The sequence below is a fragment of the Myotis brandtii genome, unplaced genomic scaffold (assembly GCF_000412655.1).
Source record: "Myotis brandtii unplaced genomic scaffold, ASM41265v1 scaffold627, whole genome shotgun sequence".
Classification (NCBI taxonomy): Eukaryota; Metazoa; Chordata; class Mammalia; order Chiroptera; family Vespertilionidae; genus Myotis; species Myotis brandtii.
The window spans coordinates 1,236,032-1,253,132 of NW_005370397.1; the positions used below are offsets into that span (position 1 = coordinate 1,236,032).

The 17,101-nt window shown below is 45.6% G+C and overlaps 2 protein-coding genes across 2 annotated transcripts in view; one reads left to right on the forward strand and one right to left on the reverse strand.

Annotated features, from left to right (window-relative positions):
- Window positions 1-17,101, reverse strand: part of SMYD3 (SET and MYND domain containing 3) — a 413,596-nt gene that overhangs the window by 267,177 nt on the left and 129,318 nt on the right. The window lies entirely within an intron of this gene.
- On the forward strand, window positions 13,718-14,446 carry LOC102263986 (enhancer of rudimentary homolog). The gene has a single exon (XM_005880124.2). It carries the CDS (start codon window positions 13,754-13,756, stop codon window positions 14,066-14,068), a length of 315 nt encoding a protein of 104 aa, XP_005880186.1. The 5' UTR covers window positions 13,718-13,753; the 3' UTR covers window positions 14,069-14,446.

Consider the following 17,101-nt stretch of genomic DNA (forward strand, 5'->3'; position numbering starts at 1 on the left):
GGAGATCGGTGCAGGGCACAGGGCTCGGCCAGCCCAGCGGTCCCTTCATATTTGATCATATCATAGCAGCACTTTCCCGGGAGCCCGGCCCACAAACCTGAGCTAACGGCTGCCCTGAACTCTGCCCCACAGCTACTGTAAAGCAGCTTGGAAAGCCGCGTGCTTTTGGTCAGCCCGGGCCTTTTGCAGCCCCCAAACCTGGAACGGCTAGTTAGAAGGTGTGACAAGCAGTATCTGCTGAAGCGTAGACAGGGCAATGGAAGTGCAATGTCCCTGATACGACAGCAGGCTGAGCATGTAGAACAGAAGACTAGTGTGAGGAGTGTGGGGGCCCGAGAGCACGGCCTGGTGAAGTGAGAGCCCTGGTGTGGAGGACGCCCCAGGTCCTAGAACCTGTGAGCTACAGACGTGCTTTGTGTACATAACCTCAATGAAATCGCCCACAACCCCACTTTACCTCTATTTTACAAGTAACAAGCAAACTCTTAGGATAAGTGACTCGCCTGAATTCACAACGTCAGGAAGGAGAGGAGACCCAATCCTAACCTGGTTGACTGGCTCCTAATACACACTCATAACCCCAGTCCTCTGCTGCTCTCTCCACTTCTCTGCTCCAACTATACGCCTCTGAATACTGAACTGACAGAATCCATGCTTCCAAATCCATTCTGGTTATCACCTACTATCCTACTCATTCACATTTATGAAAAGTACTTCTGATTTGTTCTAATATTTTCATTTCTTTGGAATTCTACATAGAGAGATTTCCATGGTTCTTTACCTACCTAATATGTCTGGGAAGAAAAAAAGTTCTTAAAATAAAAACTGATGTATCTCTTGCTGCCGTTGAAGTTGGGGGCGGGGAGCTCCCCGAGTGGGAGTCAGTCCCCACGCTGCTCCTCTCTCGGAGATAATGGCAGGGAGAAGAGAGGAGCTGGAATTGCAGAGCTCCTGCCGGCCTCGGTGCTGGGAACCACTAATGAGCTTCTGGATGTGCAAGGTGGGCCCCAGCCTAAGGATGCTGGAGAGTTAAGCTGCTCTGCACAATGAAGTGAAGGTAACTACGTTTCCAGAGGAATCGAGAATAAAGAGCCTGGGAAATGGGAAAGCAGGGAGCTGTGAGGCGGCTGCTGTCCAACCTCACAGTCCATCTGCCGGCCTCCAGCCTGTCCAAGTTCCCAGGAGGGGGGAGGCAGCGGCAGGAGGGCGCTGAGGGCGACTTGTGGGCAGGCGCAGGGAGGTGCTTACGCCCAGGACAGGCAGAACTTAGAAATCCAGGGCGATGAAAGGGAGAAAGTGAGTCTGAAAGAAGCCCGAGCCTGGCGGGGCTGGTCCGGCGGGGCTGGTCCGGTGCTCTCCCGGGCAGAGGCAGACTGAGGCGGGGCCGTTTGCTTCCTGCTCTCCCCGAAGGCACTGCCAGGCATGCCGAGACCAGGACAATGGCCTCAGACAAGCCCCCTGTTCCAGCAGTTGATGCAGGGGAGCCTCATTCCCTCCGCTCACTCCTCACCAGCCCCCGGCGCCTCAAAGCATTGTCTCCTGGGAACGCCAGTGCAGGTGCCAGGGCACAGCTTGTGAAGTTCAACTGCAGGCTGCCAAGCATGACCGACGGCTTTCCCTCTCGTGAAAAAGGTCTGCTTTCCCCCAGAGGCCTCCTCCCCAGGGTGCAGAGGCTTTCAGTGTCAACTTCAAACCCATTTCTGGTGCATTAAAGTGCTGACTGGCCCTGCCTGCGCTCCAGTCTCGCCTTGACCTCTCCCAACAGGCGCCCTGGGCACCAATAAGACAGAGGTACTCTCTTCCTCTAGGTGCCATGCTGGTGAGATTCCCCCCCACCTCCTTCGCACAAGCTGTTCCCTCCATTCCGCTCTCCTCTCTTCCACACTTCACCTGCTGTGATAAAACCATCTTCTATGAGGACTTCAAAAGGCAGTTCAGGCATCACCGCCTCCAGAAGGCCGTCCCTCCCCCGACCCCCGCCTCTGCATCCACATCTGATTCCCATGGCCTCCTGACGTCCCCTGTCACCCTGAGTTTCAGACGCTACTGAAATCATTAATGCACTTCCACGTCTTCCCAATACGTAGATGCACCCACAGAGCCTAGCACTGTGCCTACAACATAGTAATTGTTCAATAAATTCTTGACAATAAATGTATGACCTAAAAGCTTTTCTTCCAAAGCCAAAAATGATCATCAAATACAGATCTGCCCAAAAAGAGTATATTTCAAATGACTGTCAGGCAGAAATATGTTGTCACAAGTCCTGATTTTTTTTTTCCTTCAACACGTAGCCATGACTCTTCTGGCCCCTATCAGGGCTCATGTTACTCTTTCCCAGTTAAGCCAATGGCAGCATTCAAAACAAAAATATAAATGCTAATTGTGAAATGCGAATATTCCTTAAACTCAGCAAATATGCACCACGGCTTCATGCATGAAGCATGGTGCTAGGCTCTGGGATACACTAGTGAGCTCAAGTGCTACCCTAGAGGGAGGAAACCAATGAATGAATAAGACATTGAATTGTGATCTGTGCTTTAGGATGAGGAAGTGACAGGGTATTATGGAGAGTACAGCAGTCTAATTGGAGGACCTCACCTCCAGGTTGGGGATGGGAGGTTTGTCAGCAGGAGAGTAGATTCCTTTTGGAAGTAGGAGTTTATCAGCAACAGTGTGTGTGTATGTGCATGTGCATGTGCAGGCATGAGTGTGTGTGTGCCTGCATGCATATGTGTGTGCATGCCTATGTGTGTATTGGGTAGGGGAATGTGAAAAACGAGCATTACAAACAGAGAGAAGCCTGTGTGCGACCTGAAGGAGCTGGGGAGTTTCAGGAACAGAGAAGAGGCCAGTGTGGCGGGAACCTGAGTTCCCAGCACAAGTGAGTGAGGGGGAACGGGGCTGCATGTGATCCGGCTGGCCAAGCTACCTTCGTTCTCCTCGGTGAGCCTGTCAGAGAAGGACTAACGAACTGTACAGACTACCTCTGTGGGAGCAATGTTTCTAAAGCGAAGAAGCGTCATAGTGAATAACATGGGACAGAAATGATCATCAGTTGGAGAGACAACATGGCCAAGTTGGCTCCCTGAAGAAAGAGTCTCACCTCAAGGACTCCAGGAGAGCACTCCAGAACTAGTTAAGCTAATAAACATATGGCGGTGGGGGAGGTTCTGGTCAAAGAAGTCTGTCAGAGCCAGGCACGAGCGACAGCTGGAATCTGCCTCGGAGACAGCCTGGCGGAAGCCACGGGGTACTGAACCCACTGCCACTCACGGCACATTCGTTCTTTCCAAACAAACAGTACATGTGCGGATGCTGTTGGGCCATTTTAAATTATTATCTCATGTTCACTAGTATAAGGATGTGCAAGTTCTGCTTGTGTTACCTGTGAATCCAAATTTATATAATGCGAGAAGTCCATTGTTTTCAGGCATTATTTAAAAATAACTAGCACTTCTTTTTTTAACATATTTGTATTGATTTCAGAGAGGAAGGGAGAGGGAGAGAGAGAGAGAGAAACATCAATGATGAGAGAGAATCATTGGTCAGCTGCCTCCTGCAAGGCCCCCACTGGGTATCGAGCCTGCAACCCAGGCATGTGCCCTTGACCAGAATCGAACCTGGGACCTTTCAGTTCGCAGGCCGACGCTCTATCCACTGGGCAAACCGGCTAAGGCTAAAAATAACTAGCACTTCTTAACAGCTGGAGGCAGCAAAAATCTGAACCTTGAGATCAGATTTCCCGGTTGGGATGCTAAGTAAGAGTCTCCTCCAACTTTCCAGCACAATAAAATGTGAGGGTTATTCCAGATGCACAGATCACTGGTATGTGAGGTTCCCATAAAAGGGTATAAACTCCATAATGAGCAACTCAGACTATTTAAGTGCATAATTACTGGTATGTGAGGTTCCCATAAAAGGGTATAAACTATACCATATACCTCCATAATGAGCAACTCAGACTATTTAAGTGCATAATTACAACTTTTACAGCTTACACTGAAGATCTTGTTACTAGATATTTACTTTCTGCAAGAAAAATTATTTTCAGCTTAAATGGTAGGTGCAAGCAGCTTAGTCAAAATATATCCCAAGTGGCTTAGGGGCCGAGTGCGTAACCCTTCAGTTATGCCTCAATTACGTTTATCTTATGGTAGCTGCCTATTGCACAGCAAATCACCTTCATCTGTAGTGTTAAGCTGAGGCGTGAAATATTCATACTCCCTGAACACATTCATTATTTTGTGCCACTCTTTCATTTGGGAAGATCCTTGGAACATTAATGGTTGGAGAGATAACGGGTGCCATGTTCTGAATATTATAAATTGCTGTGACTTTTATACTCAATGAGCTTGGAAACTCAAAACCACAACTATAAAATGACAATGAAAATAGGGGTTCATGCTATACTTGCAGGCTGCTTGACATTTTCCAGCTTGCCCTGATTTTATAAAAGAAATGACCTTGAAAATAATTGAGTATATCAAGTGGTAAGGCTACAGCTCACTGAAATGCAGCAATATGTCCTGTGTCTTTATAACACTGCTAAGCTTCATGAAATAGAAACAGTTTATTGATCTTTAACCAGTTTACATTTGTATTTTGTAGGCTTACACACATTCACTATAAGGTCATTGTCATCTTCTTTACCTGTATCCCTCTGAACTTGGAAATGAAGGCAAGCAGGTCTCAGCCCACCAGACAGAGAAAAAGATCGGACTTTGCAAGAGGCATAAGGAGCCGTCTGGTTGACAGTTTTTTCAGGCCGTGTTTAATTAGAGTGCTCTCAGTAAAAACACAAATTCAGATTAGCTTCTCTGCTCAGTGTTTATTAATTTAGATGCACTTGAAAAGGGAACATGTAAGCATCTTGATAAATAAATGTAGCTGCTGTCACTTTATTAAAGGAACAAATGTAACGTGAAAAAAATAGACGAGGAGATGGAAAGAAAGTACTATGACACCTGGATGCTCTCAGGCCCTCGGGCACAGTGGAGTGGGCTGCCTGCCCCTGTGCAGCGAAGGGCTCAGGGCAGGGACACTCAGACACACCTTAGGACCTCGGGGAGGAGGAGTGACTGACAGAAGGTCCTGGGAAAATCGGGACCTCCGCCATGGAAGACCACGTGTTCAGACACCCACGGAAGAGATCCTCCTCATAAAAGGAACACTTAGGGGGGAAGGCACCCATCAGACTTCAGTTCAAGTTCTCTGCTGTGTCTCTATCACAAAGTTCAAGTTCAAATGTGCACAAAGCTCAACAGCTGGTTTCTCCCGGCAGGTGCCTTTGTAAAGGGCTTGAGGGAGGACGGTATGAAAATAAGGCTGCTCTCATGAAGTGAGGAATGCTCTAGGGACCTGGCATTTCTAAGCTCCATCAAGCCCAGCCTCAGGGAACCCAATTCTTTATGCTTTAATCCTTTCTTCTTTCTGTGCTAAAAAAAGAAGGTGGAGGAAGGAAAGAGAGGGAGGGAGGGAGGGAAGGGAAGGAGGAAGGGAAGGGAAGGAGGAGATACACATCTATTGGTTGCCTCCTGCACGCAGTACCCCAACCAGGTACAGATTGAACCTGCAACGCAGGTATATGCCCTTTACTGTTGGTTCTTAGAAAAGAGTCTAACTTTCTACTTAACAAGGGCAGGAGCAGCACTGGGCCTGGGTGAATGTTGAGTTCAGACTGTGGTTCTCAGGAAGTGCATGGGGCGCACAGGGATGGGGAAAAGCAACTGAGCAGCCAGGCTCCTAGAGGACTGTCCTGGGGGCCCGCTCCGTCATTGTTCATTGAATGATGCCTACCAGGCCCCAGCCACACTGTCCCTGCAGTGAAAGAGACAGACAATCTCCCTGCTCACATGAGGTTATAGTCTTGTAATGGGTGACTAATAACAAAAATATTAATCATAATTTTTACAGCTCGTTGGGGGAGTGATCCAGGGCTTATGGGAAATATCTATCCATTAGGCCATCCATTCACTCAGCAAAGACAGTGCATGCTGTGCACCAGGCTCTGTGCTAGCTGCTGGGAGGATACAATGGTGATTAAAACACTCAGCCACAAGGAGTTTGTCAGTGAGCCTGCAGGAATGAATGAAGTCACTGGGAGAGAGTGTGGAGAGAACAAAGGGGGAGGTGAGGAGCCCATAAATATGCAGGTGCTGGTGTAGGAAAAAGACCAGGAGAGGATGTGTCACTGAGGCCAGGGGCCACCCACAGTCAGAGGACTGAGTCCTCACTGGGTTTAGCAACGTGAGGACTGGGTGACTTCAACTAGAGCAGTCTCCATTGACTCAAGCACCTGGACACCAGGTTACACTGGGCAGGTGCGCCAATGAGAAGGAACGAAGGGAAGACTAGGAATGTAGACAATATTGCAGTTTTTACTGTGAAAGAAGAAATGTATTCAAACATAAATAGAAGAGGTTTTTCCTCCTTCCTTCCTCCCTCCCTCCCTTTCCTTCCTTCCTTCCTTCCTTCCTTCCTTCCTTCCTTCCTTCCTTCCTTCCTCTTTTCCTCCCTTCCTAAAATGACAAGACTTAACCACATTTAAAGGCAAAAAAGACTAAATAATGGAGACTAGATAAAAAAAAAAAGAATGGGATCTAGAAAGCATGAGGAGACCTCCTTTCCACTGGGTATTGAGGGACACATGGAGGAAGGGAGAGCAAGAGAGAAATAGAAACATCAATGATGACAGGGAATCACTGATTGGCAGCCTCCTGCATGCCCCACAACTGGGATCGAGCCCGCAATCTGGGCATGTGCCCTGACTGGAATCAAACCTGGGACCCTTCAGTCTGCAGGCCAACGCTCTATCCATTGAGCCAACCCAGCTAGGGCTCTTTTATTTTTTAAAGAAGAAATAAACTTTTCTGTCCACTCCTCAGAGACATCACGGTGATGACTGCAGGGTGTGTCTAAAGCTCCTGGCCAATGAGAAGAGACCCTGAGAACATCAAAGGCCACACTGACCGGGAAGAGCCTTCTCAGCCTGGGCCGACAGGCCGCACATGGGGCTCCCCTCACCTTCATGAAGGAAAAAGGCTCAGGGCTGTCTAGGCTCCTCCACAGCTCTGCTCCTGCCCGAGTCATCCATCTGTCCTGTATGCATGACCGAAGCCCATCCCGATCAGGAGAAACAGCCTCACGCTGCCCGGACCTGCGTGTATCTGGTAACGCCCTTCGCAGGGCTCACTGTGTGAAAGGCATATCATCCCTCCGCTTACCCATCACACAGCCCTTTATTTACTGAGTGTCTCCTCCATCAACACAGAGCCTTCGTGTTGTGTCTGCCCCGCTATCCATTCCTGGAGGTGGAGGGTGCCTGGAGGCTGGGAACCCTGTCAATCATGGTGCTCTATATGGTAAGTGCTCGCCAGAATGTCTGTCCGGGGTGGTGCTTGTCTAACTGGCTACTTGCCACAGAGCATGTGACCATGTTTTGCTGCCAGGGAGGCAGTGACTGTGGGCTACGTGACATGGGATCTCTTAGTTATTTTATTTTCTGTTGAGGTGAAATTGACACAATAAATTAACCACTTAAAAATAAACAATTCAGTAGCATTTAGTGCATTCACAATGTTATTCAATCACCTCCTCTATCTTGTTCTAAACATTTTCATCGCCCCACAAGGAACCTTGTGCTCATTAAGCAGTCACTGCCCCATTCTCCCTTCCCTCAACCCCTGGCAACCACCAATCTGAGTGCTATCTCTATGGATTTCTCTACTTTGAATATCTACATATATAAAAGCCTAAGTAGCCATTACGACCCGTCACTATGACGCCAGACTGACCACCAGGGGGTAGAAGCTCAATGCAGGAGCTGACCCCTGGTGGCCAGTGCACTCCCACAGCCAACCTCCTGTGGCCAGCCAACCTCCCATGGTCCCTCCCCCTGGCCAGCCGGCCCCGATGGCCCCGATGGGGACTGGGCAAGATAGCCCAGATTGGCCCCAATCGCCGGCCAGGCCGAGAAATCCCACCCGTGCACGAATTCGTGCACTGGGCCTCTAGTTTCATATGAATGGACTCATAAAACATGCAACATCTTTTGTGTCTGGCTTCTTTTATTTAGCATGTTTTTGAGATTTCTCCATGTTGTGGCACATATCAGTCCCTCATTCCTTTTTTTGGCTGAATAATATTCCATTGGCTATAACAATTAGTTTACCCATTCATCTATTAATGAACATGTGGGCTGTTTCTACCTTCTGACTAGTGTGCATAGGGCTGCTATCAACATATGTGTGCAGCATTTGTTAAGTATAGGTTTTTCTGACACCACTCCATGGACCTCTGCTACTTTTAAAATTAGAAATATTTAAAACACTATAGTATGCTCTAAGGTCATGAAAATATTTTATATAGTGTGGGCGTGTGGGTTACATGAATATGAATTCTCAAACCTCAACAAATTATACCTAAGTCTATATACTTTATTGTTTATAAATTATAACTCAATTTTTTAAAAAGAGTATTACAGAGGAAAAATATAAGGTGGTTCAAGAAGTAACAACCTATACTCCATGAAAAAGGTATATTGGGCACTAACTGGTTTGGCTCAGTGGATTAGAGTGTCAGCCTGCAGACTCAAGGGTCCCAGGTTCGATTCCGGTCAAGGGCATGTACCTTGGTTGCGGGCACATCCCCAGTGGGAGGTGTGCAGGAGGCAGCTAATCGGTGTTTCTCATCGATGTTTCTAACTCTCTATCCCTCTCCCTTCCCCTCTGTAAAATATCAATAAAATATATTAAAAAAAGAGAAAAAGGTATATTGGTGATATAGATATAAATATGATTTTATTTATAAAATTTTTTTACAAAATGATATATTATTGTTTTTTGTGACATGACAACTATCCCTTTATTGCACCAAAAAAATTGAAGTTAAGTTTCAACATGATGTTTCCATAAGTTATGGTAATAAACATAGAATGTTCTTGCGGATAAATGAGATAAAACAAACAATAAGTATCCCTGACAGAAGGGTACCATTCAAGTAAAATAACTGCTTTGGTCTTTGAGATTTAGAATAATAATTACCCATATGTTAAACAAACAAAAAGAGTCATGCTTTTAAATAAGCAATCTTTGCAGTAGGACAGAGGTACCCTAAACTTTAAAATTCTTTCACTACCTGGGGCTAAAGCACTTTAGCTAATCAATCCAGCTACTGGAGGGGAACCTCACTTCCCACCACAGATCCGGAGGCTTTATAAACCGTCCAGGGAGGTGGGCATTCCAGGGTGAGCACTCACTCAGTTTGTGGAAATAAACTATCTTTAGCCCCTTACAATCTTGCTGAGCAACATTTGTTGCAGATACTTCTGGAAAATAGAGGGCAATTTACTGGCGTGTGTGATTGTCAAGTGGGAGAATATGTCAATCATCTAATTACCAATTTTTCACTGAGGAGGGTTTTTAAACACACTGCAAATGAAACGGGCAAATTAGCCAGAATAAAACCCTTTTTCAAAATATGTAATTATTTCAAAGGAGTTTGCTATCTTAAATATGTTCTCCATGAAAAGCAATTTGTATTGACCCAAGAGACTACATATGGCACCGTCCTTTGAGAATAGATATTTATGCAAAAGCAGCAAGTAATGGGAAGCAAGTCTGGTAGTCTAAAATCTTATACAAAATCACTAAGGATGTAATTTTTTAGTCCATTCCAGTAGCCTTCCCTATTCATTGCTTCCTCCAGACCCCAACACAACCCCATCACTGGAAACCACAATGTACTTCTTACTGCTCACATGACACAAAGCATGAAATTGCAAAATTAGAGATGAGTAATCAGCCTCCCTCAACTACACTGAGTACATTGTATAAAGGCCATTCTTACTTCCTCCCATCGCTGTCCAGATCCAAAAAGGGACCACATTTGGGGGCCATATTGGCTCTTCAGAGTCCTTGGCAGAAAGAGAAAACTTTTTTAAACAGCACTGTTTAAATTGAACTGAAACTGTCACTAAAAAGTAGCATTTTGCTCTTTAGAACAGAAATAACATGCATGTCCAGCAATGAGAATAATACTTTTATTGGCCTTTTTTCAAAGACTAGAGTAGAGACCCGGTGCACAAATTTGTGCATGGGTGGGGTCCGGCCGGTCTGCCCCGATTGGGGGCGATTGGGCTGGGCCAGCCAGAGGGAGGGGATGCAGGAGGTTGGCCAGCTGGCTCGCGGGGGGGGGGGGCAAGTGGAGGGAGGGGCCATGGGGGACAATTTGCATATTGGCCTTTTATTATATAGGATGCTGGTAAATGCAGGCTCCTCCCTGTAGGTGGTGAGGTCAGCCACTTGAGCTAAAGGAACACAAGTGTAAGGGACAAACATAATGTGTAAATCGCCTCAATTTAACCAAAGTTGGTGGAAATATATTTCTGTTTAAATGTAAAGGAAGAGAATTTTTTAGTTTCTTTTTAGGCTTGCAATTTAAATATTACAGGAACCATTATTATTTATACTTGGCACGAGGGTATAAACATCTATGTTTATAATCCTGACTTGGTCAGATCTTTCCCTAACACCAGAGCCACCTATGTGTGATGTTAAGAAGAAGGGTGAAGTAAACCCTCACACACTCTGCTAATGTGCTATTCTCTTTAGCAGAAAAGGGTTAGGGGTGTATTAAGACCACCTGCTGGGTTACAAGCAAATGTAAAATTTCACTGCTCTCTCAAATCAGATCCTATCACTCACAACACTCACACTTAAGAGTCTGTAATGTAAAAAGAACAAGAACAAAAATCGTAACAACTCATTATTATCAAAGGCAGAGTTGTACCCAGAGTTGCCATGTCAACTGTCTAAATAAATTCTAGATTTAGTAGTAGTCTACCAAATAAATAAAAACAATTCATCATCCCACTGCTAATGGCAGACTAGAAGCATCTTCCCAAACCTTGTTGAGTTTTAACTGCCACACTACTCACTGGAGGACAAAAGTAGCTGCACGCCTTTTTTATAGTCCTGTATGCAATTACTGTATAATTTTAAGGTTTCCCTGCTATCTTCTTTGAGTTTATCACTTCAGCACTGCCATTAAAAACTACTAAATACTATGCCCAGCCAGCGTGGCTCAGTGGTTGAGCATCGACCTATGAACCAGGAGGTCATGGTTCAATTCTCGGGGTTGCGGGCTGGATCCCCAGTGGGGGTTGTGCAGGAGGCAGCTGATCAGTGATTCTATCTCATCATTGATGTTTCTATCTCTGTCTTCCTTTCTCTTTCTCTCTGAAATCAATAAAGATATATTTTTAAAAAACTACTAAACACTATATATGAAAATTCTAGGCTAGCAACTGCATTGAGAAAGGCAGGTGCGTTCACTCTATAACGGAGCTCAAAAGCACAACGTGAAATCAAGACCACAGAGGAGAGGAATCGTTCCTGGCAGAAGAGCATGAAAGGGCAGGAATGACATGGGATTCTTGAAAAGTGGGCTCTGAAAAGGCTGCGAGCTGCTTTCCAAGTCAAGTCTAGTCCACAAAATGTTTTGTGAGCAGACTGGTGCCCAAACCTTCTTAAAATATGGAAGAAAATGTAAAACAAAAACATGTAGGGCCCTGAGGAGAAAGTAGATGATGGTGTAAATGGATAGAAAGTTGTTTTATTTCTAAAGACTTAGATGAAAATGAGGCAATTCAAGGTCAGTCTCTCCGCTGACATCAGTCTCACGCAGATTTTCTAAACACGCAGACCCTCCCATGGCAGGGTTAGGGAGAGAGCGCCCTCCTGCCGCCTGCTGTCAGAGGGGACGCTGCCTCTACTTAGTGATGTTTATAAAAATGGCAGCAGTTTCCTATTTGAATGTTAATTACTGTTATGACACACAGGATAATTTAACTTGCTTCAGTAATTTATTCTTCCTTGTAATTAGATGTCGTAATTGGAAAATCTTCCCGAGTGTAACAACAGTTCGGAAGGTGAGATGGCAGGGGGCGGGAGCTTCCCCACAGGAGCTCAACCAGGAAGCTGTGGCTCCTGTTCAACTGGCAGTCACGTGGACGGCCCGTGCCAGCGATCAGAGATGGTCCTTCTGGAACCAAGCAGGTGGCACCTGCGACCTTTAAGAGCTGGATGATTGGAACGGAAGGTGAAGCCCCAGCAGATGGTTAGAGCTCCCCTGAGAAGAATATTAAAGACTAAACTTGAGTGAATCCAGGAAGGAGACCACACAGGACCGCTGTCAGCCCCCTGGTCTTGCAAATATTTGTATACAGTTCAGAGACGCCATAGAGGAGTACGGGCCAAAAACATCACTGGGTGTGACGGGCTCTACTTGTGTTACTTGGTTTATGGAAGCATTTTGGTGCTTGTCATGCGTACCCATAAATGTTCACTAAAATAAGCAAACGAATGATCGCATAGACCAGTGGTTTTCAACCTTCCTAATGCCACGACCCTTTAGTACAGTTCCTCATGTTGTGGTGACCCCCAACCATAAAATTATTTTCGTTGCTACTTCATAACCGTAATGTTGCTACTGTTATGAATCGTAATGTAAATATCTGATATGCAGGATGTATTTTCATTGTTACAAATTGAACATAATGAAAGCATAGTGATTAATCACAAAAACAATATGTAATTATATATGTGTTTTCCGATGGTCTTAGGCGACCCCTGTGAAAGGGTCGTTCGACCCCCAAAGGGGTCGCGACCCACAGGTTGAGAACCGCTGGCATAGACCCGTGAGTGGGTGCATGCAGGACTTGGAAACAGTCAATAAGCACTCACTATGGAACACATCAGGTCTGGCACTAAGGACTTGACGGCGCTTTCCTCCTCTCCCAATTCCTTTTCGTTGTACCCAGAGCCGTAGTGCACATCTTTACCTAAAATCCTCTTTGGGAAACATGCTATGACAGGTTATTTCAAACATACACATAAGTAGAGAGAATACCCACATGTGCCCACCTTCCAGCTCTAGTAATGATGGCCAATCTCTCTTCCCTTACACCCTGTATTATTCACCTTCCTGCATTATGTTGACGCTAATCCCAGACATCATATCATTTCATCTGCCAATACTTACAGGGCTCATTTTTATTTTAAAAAATGTCATAATCCCTTAAATATATTAACAAGGATTCCTTAATGTCATCAAATATTCAGGTAGTAAATCTTTCCTCTAACTGTATTATAAACTGTAAGAGTTTACAGATTACACAAAGTAACCACAATACAAAGAAGGTCCAGGCGTTAGGATTAATTGATAGATCTCTTAAATCCTTTTAATGTACAGATTTCCCTCCCCATCTCTTTTTTCTTCAGTTGTTTTTTTTTTTGTCATTGAAATGAAGTGATTTGTCCTGTACTGTTGTCCAGTCAACAATAGATTTTTAAAATTATTATCTCCATAACGTGTAATTCACACTGTTCCCTTGGCCTCTGTACTTGCTGGTAACTGGTAGACAGAGAACGAGGCCGGATCAGGTTACAGTGTGAAATTTTGGCAAGAATATCTCAGAGGCTGGCTTCTCGCCAGGAGACACGCCATCCCAGGTTGTCTGTGTGTGGTGCCGGCAGCCAGTGAGGCTTACCGCTCAGATCCATGAACTCATCAGGAGTTGCAAAATAATGAATTTTGACTTTCTGAAATTTTCCTCATTTGTTAGCTAGATTATTTCTCTAAAGAGAGACTCTCTCGACGACTTCCGGTGGCTCCTCTCGCAGGGGGTTGGCTGTTGGCGGCGATGTGGTTAAGCTCATGTGTGGCGGTGTGAGCGAAAGAGTTTGGCGCAATGTCTCACACCATTTTGCTGGTACAGCCTACCAAGAGACCAGAAGGCACAACTTATGCTGATTATGGATCAGTGAATGAGTGCATGGAAGGCGTTTGTAAAATGTATGAAGAACATCTGAAGAGAATGAATCTCAACAGCCCCTCTATCACATATGATATCAACCAGTTGTTTGATTTTATTGATGATCTGGCGGACCTCAGCTGTCTTGTCTACCGAGCTGATACCCAGACATACCAGCCTTATAACAAAGATTGGACTAAAGAGAAGATCTACGTGCTCCTTCGTCGACAGGCCCAACAGGCCGGGAAATAGTTGTGTTGGAAGCATTTGGGGGTTGGAGGTGGGCTTGGAACACAGGTGTGTACAGCTGTCTGTAGTGAAGTTTTGTATTATAGTAATCCTGTTTCCATTTTGGTACACTCTAGCCAGGGTTGAATGTGTTAGATGGTATGTGAGGATCTTGTTCAATCTGAACTCCCATCACCCCCTTTTTTTCTCTTTTTTTCCTTAAACATTGTTATGATGACTTAGAAGTTTTCCTTTGTCAGTTAATGTTGATTCCAATCCTTCATATCTGCTTTATAACATTCACTGTACTAACCCTTCTTCAAGTTGGGGTGAGGGTAGTAACACAGTTTAATTATGTGCTAAGATAAAGTCTTAGTGAAAAACAAATAAATGTTCTTTAGTGAGAGAGAGAGAGAGAGAGAGAGAGAGAGAGAGAGAGAAACTCTCTCATCAGATACTCGGCTAACCTGAGATACAATTCATAAAGGGAAGCAAGGAAAATACTTGATTCTTTCCCTTTGTTCACCAGTATTCGAAATAATGAGCTGATTCCCTAATATCATCTAAAAAAGTGACCAATGAGGGTTTTATTTTTAACTCGGAAAATTCTCCACATCTGTGTCAGAAATCCAAAACTGCCCATCATCTAAGTATGACGGGGTTTGGCGGTGAGTGAAGATGTAATATAGAGTCAACCCTTCCTTCTCCTTAGGGCCTCTCCAGCAAGCAAACCCCTTTTCTGAATTTGAATATCCCCAAGTAAGAACATTCGAATAAACCAAAAACTCTGTGACCCTATTTAAGAATACCACCTGTCTAACTCCTTCCCTCCAAGTCACGGTGCTTGCCACCTGAAGGGCAGAAGAGAATGGCAGCGACCACTGTTCCGCTGTCCAGCACAAGGCTGCCTCTGCACTCCCACAGGGGACATGGACAGAGCGGGAGAGGCAAGAAGCCCTAAGGAGACATGATGGGCCTTAAAAGCAACCAATACCACGCAGGGCACATATTCCACGGTAGCTTGTATATCATGCGGCTCCATTTGTTCCTAGAGATAAAATGATCACTTAAGCTATGAAAATTACTATCATCCAATCTCTCCACATGCATGCCCATCCTTCTTGAGAAGTGGGAGGAACTATGAGCCAAAGTGGTGTGCAAACAAATGCTCTTGTGAACAGAGGGAAACTAGTTCCTAGAGGTTTAATTCCACTGAGAGAAACGGCAGCACCATGCAAAGCAGCGCCATGTCCCACGTGCAGTGCACTGGGAGGAATTAGGAAGCAACGCGATGAATGAAGTTTCTCCTGCACTCTCCCTACATCTCACCTTGGATCATATGCCCCGGTCTCCCCTTCTGTGAAAAGGAGGGGTGTCCTTGAAATTACAGGCAGCTGTGATGGAAGACATCTGTCTACTTATAAAATTAATAAAACGTATTTCTGACTATCAAGTGACATGCTCCCCTCCTCCCAAAGCTGAGACTGCCCAGCAGTGACAATGCAGCTGACACCCTATTTGCCAATACAGGACTCAGGGAATCCAACGGCAACGTTATGAATTGTATCACTGCAGGAATGGCACTCCATGCAGGCTCCACACACAAACAAAAGGGAAGCTCGGAATTCTGTTCCCAGGGGTGCAGATAGCTCCTTCATTGTATAATGTCATTTATGAGAGACAGAATTCAAGTTACTGAGTAAAGACACAGACTAGGGCAGTAAGCTTTGGATCCATCCCCAATCTGAACTCAGGAGGATGGAAGCCGCCGAACCCTGAGACATATTATCACTCCTGCTACTTGGTGCCAAACACCAGTGACCTAAATAATATATCTGCCAGATGCCCACACGCACCCCAGAGCAGAGGAGCCTACGAGAAAAGGCTGGAATACTGCTTTCCTGAATAAACTGCTCAAGCACCTGGCATCGTCCTATCTTCACTTTATAGAGATAATTACCTCTGCTTATTTGGCAGGGCCATTTTTAATGACAAAAAGAATTCTTTGAAATCTTCAAAGAAATAGCACCATTTTAACCTAATTATGAAGAAAACAGAAGGAGAAACTTGAGCAAGCTGTGTCAAATCCGCCCAATTAATCCAATTTTACAAAGAGAGAGAGGGTGATCGAATTCTATATAAGACAGGGGAGCATCCATTATCAGTGCCACCAACACTGTCTTTCTTACCAATTCCTCACGGAAATTAAAGCCTCCTACCCCTCCTTGGCATCCCCCTCCTCCCACCTCCTTAGCTTCCCCAGGTTCTCCTCCAACGTCTTGGCTCCGTGGCCACCTTTACCTCCCTACTGTAGTCTCTCCCCTCACCCTCCCACGGCCACCGCACTGCGCTGACGGGGACCTCAGAATCCTCCTCACCAGGCTCCTGCCCAGTAAAAGGGAAAGCTGAAGCCAGGGGGGATGCAGAAACAAGCTCAGGTCATGTAGCCAATCACGGCACTTGCAAAGCTGGGCCCCATACAGACACCTGACGCCCAGTACTGTGCTCTTCCCACTGCACCACACTACCTTCTCCCTGGGCCTATTCACCACTCTGACCCAAGAAATGGACTAAGGGACCGGTCACTACATCTCATTATTTTCCCACCCTGTGAAGGGCTTAGAGTCACAGTTAGAAAAACAAGGTAAAACTGACCACACAAATCAGACTAGGATCCTGCATGTGGAAGATACCCCCCAAGTTCAATGCTCTGCACGGCTAAACCCAGCAGGTCCAGGGACTGAGATTCGAGAGGCGCTGCACAAGGACCCTCTCGCATCCGTTCCCGCCCCCGGAGGAGTCTCCCAGGGTCAAGCTTAGCCTCTTATGCGAGAAACAGCTCTTGATTCTTTTTTTTTAAATTTTGTTTTATTGCTTAAAGGGACCCTCTCGCAGCCGTTCCCGCCCCCGGAGGAGTCTCCTAGGGTCAAGCTTAGCCTCTTATTCGAGAAACAGCTCTTGATTCTTTTTCTTTTTAATTTTGTTTTATTGCTTAAAGTATTACAAAGAGTAGTACATATGTCTCCTTTTTTTTCCCCTTGACCTTCCCCCGGCCTC

Excerpts from the sequence above, each read along its gene's own strand:
- LOC102263986 (XM_005880124.2), top strand. The coding sequence starts at position 13,754 with ATGTCTCACACCATTTTGCTGGTACAGCCTACCAAGAGACCAGAAGGC.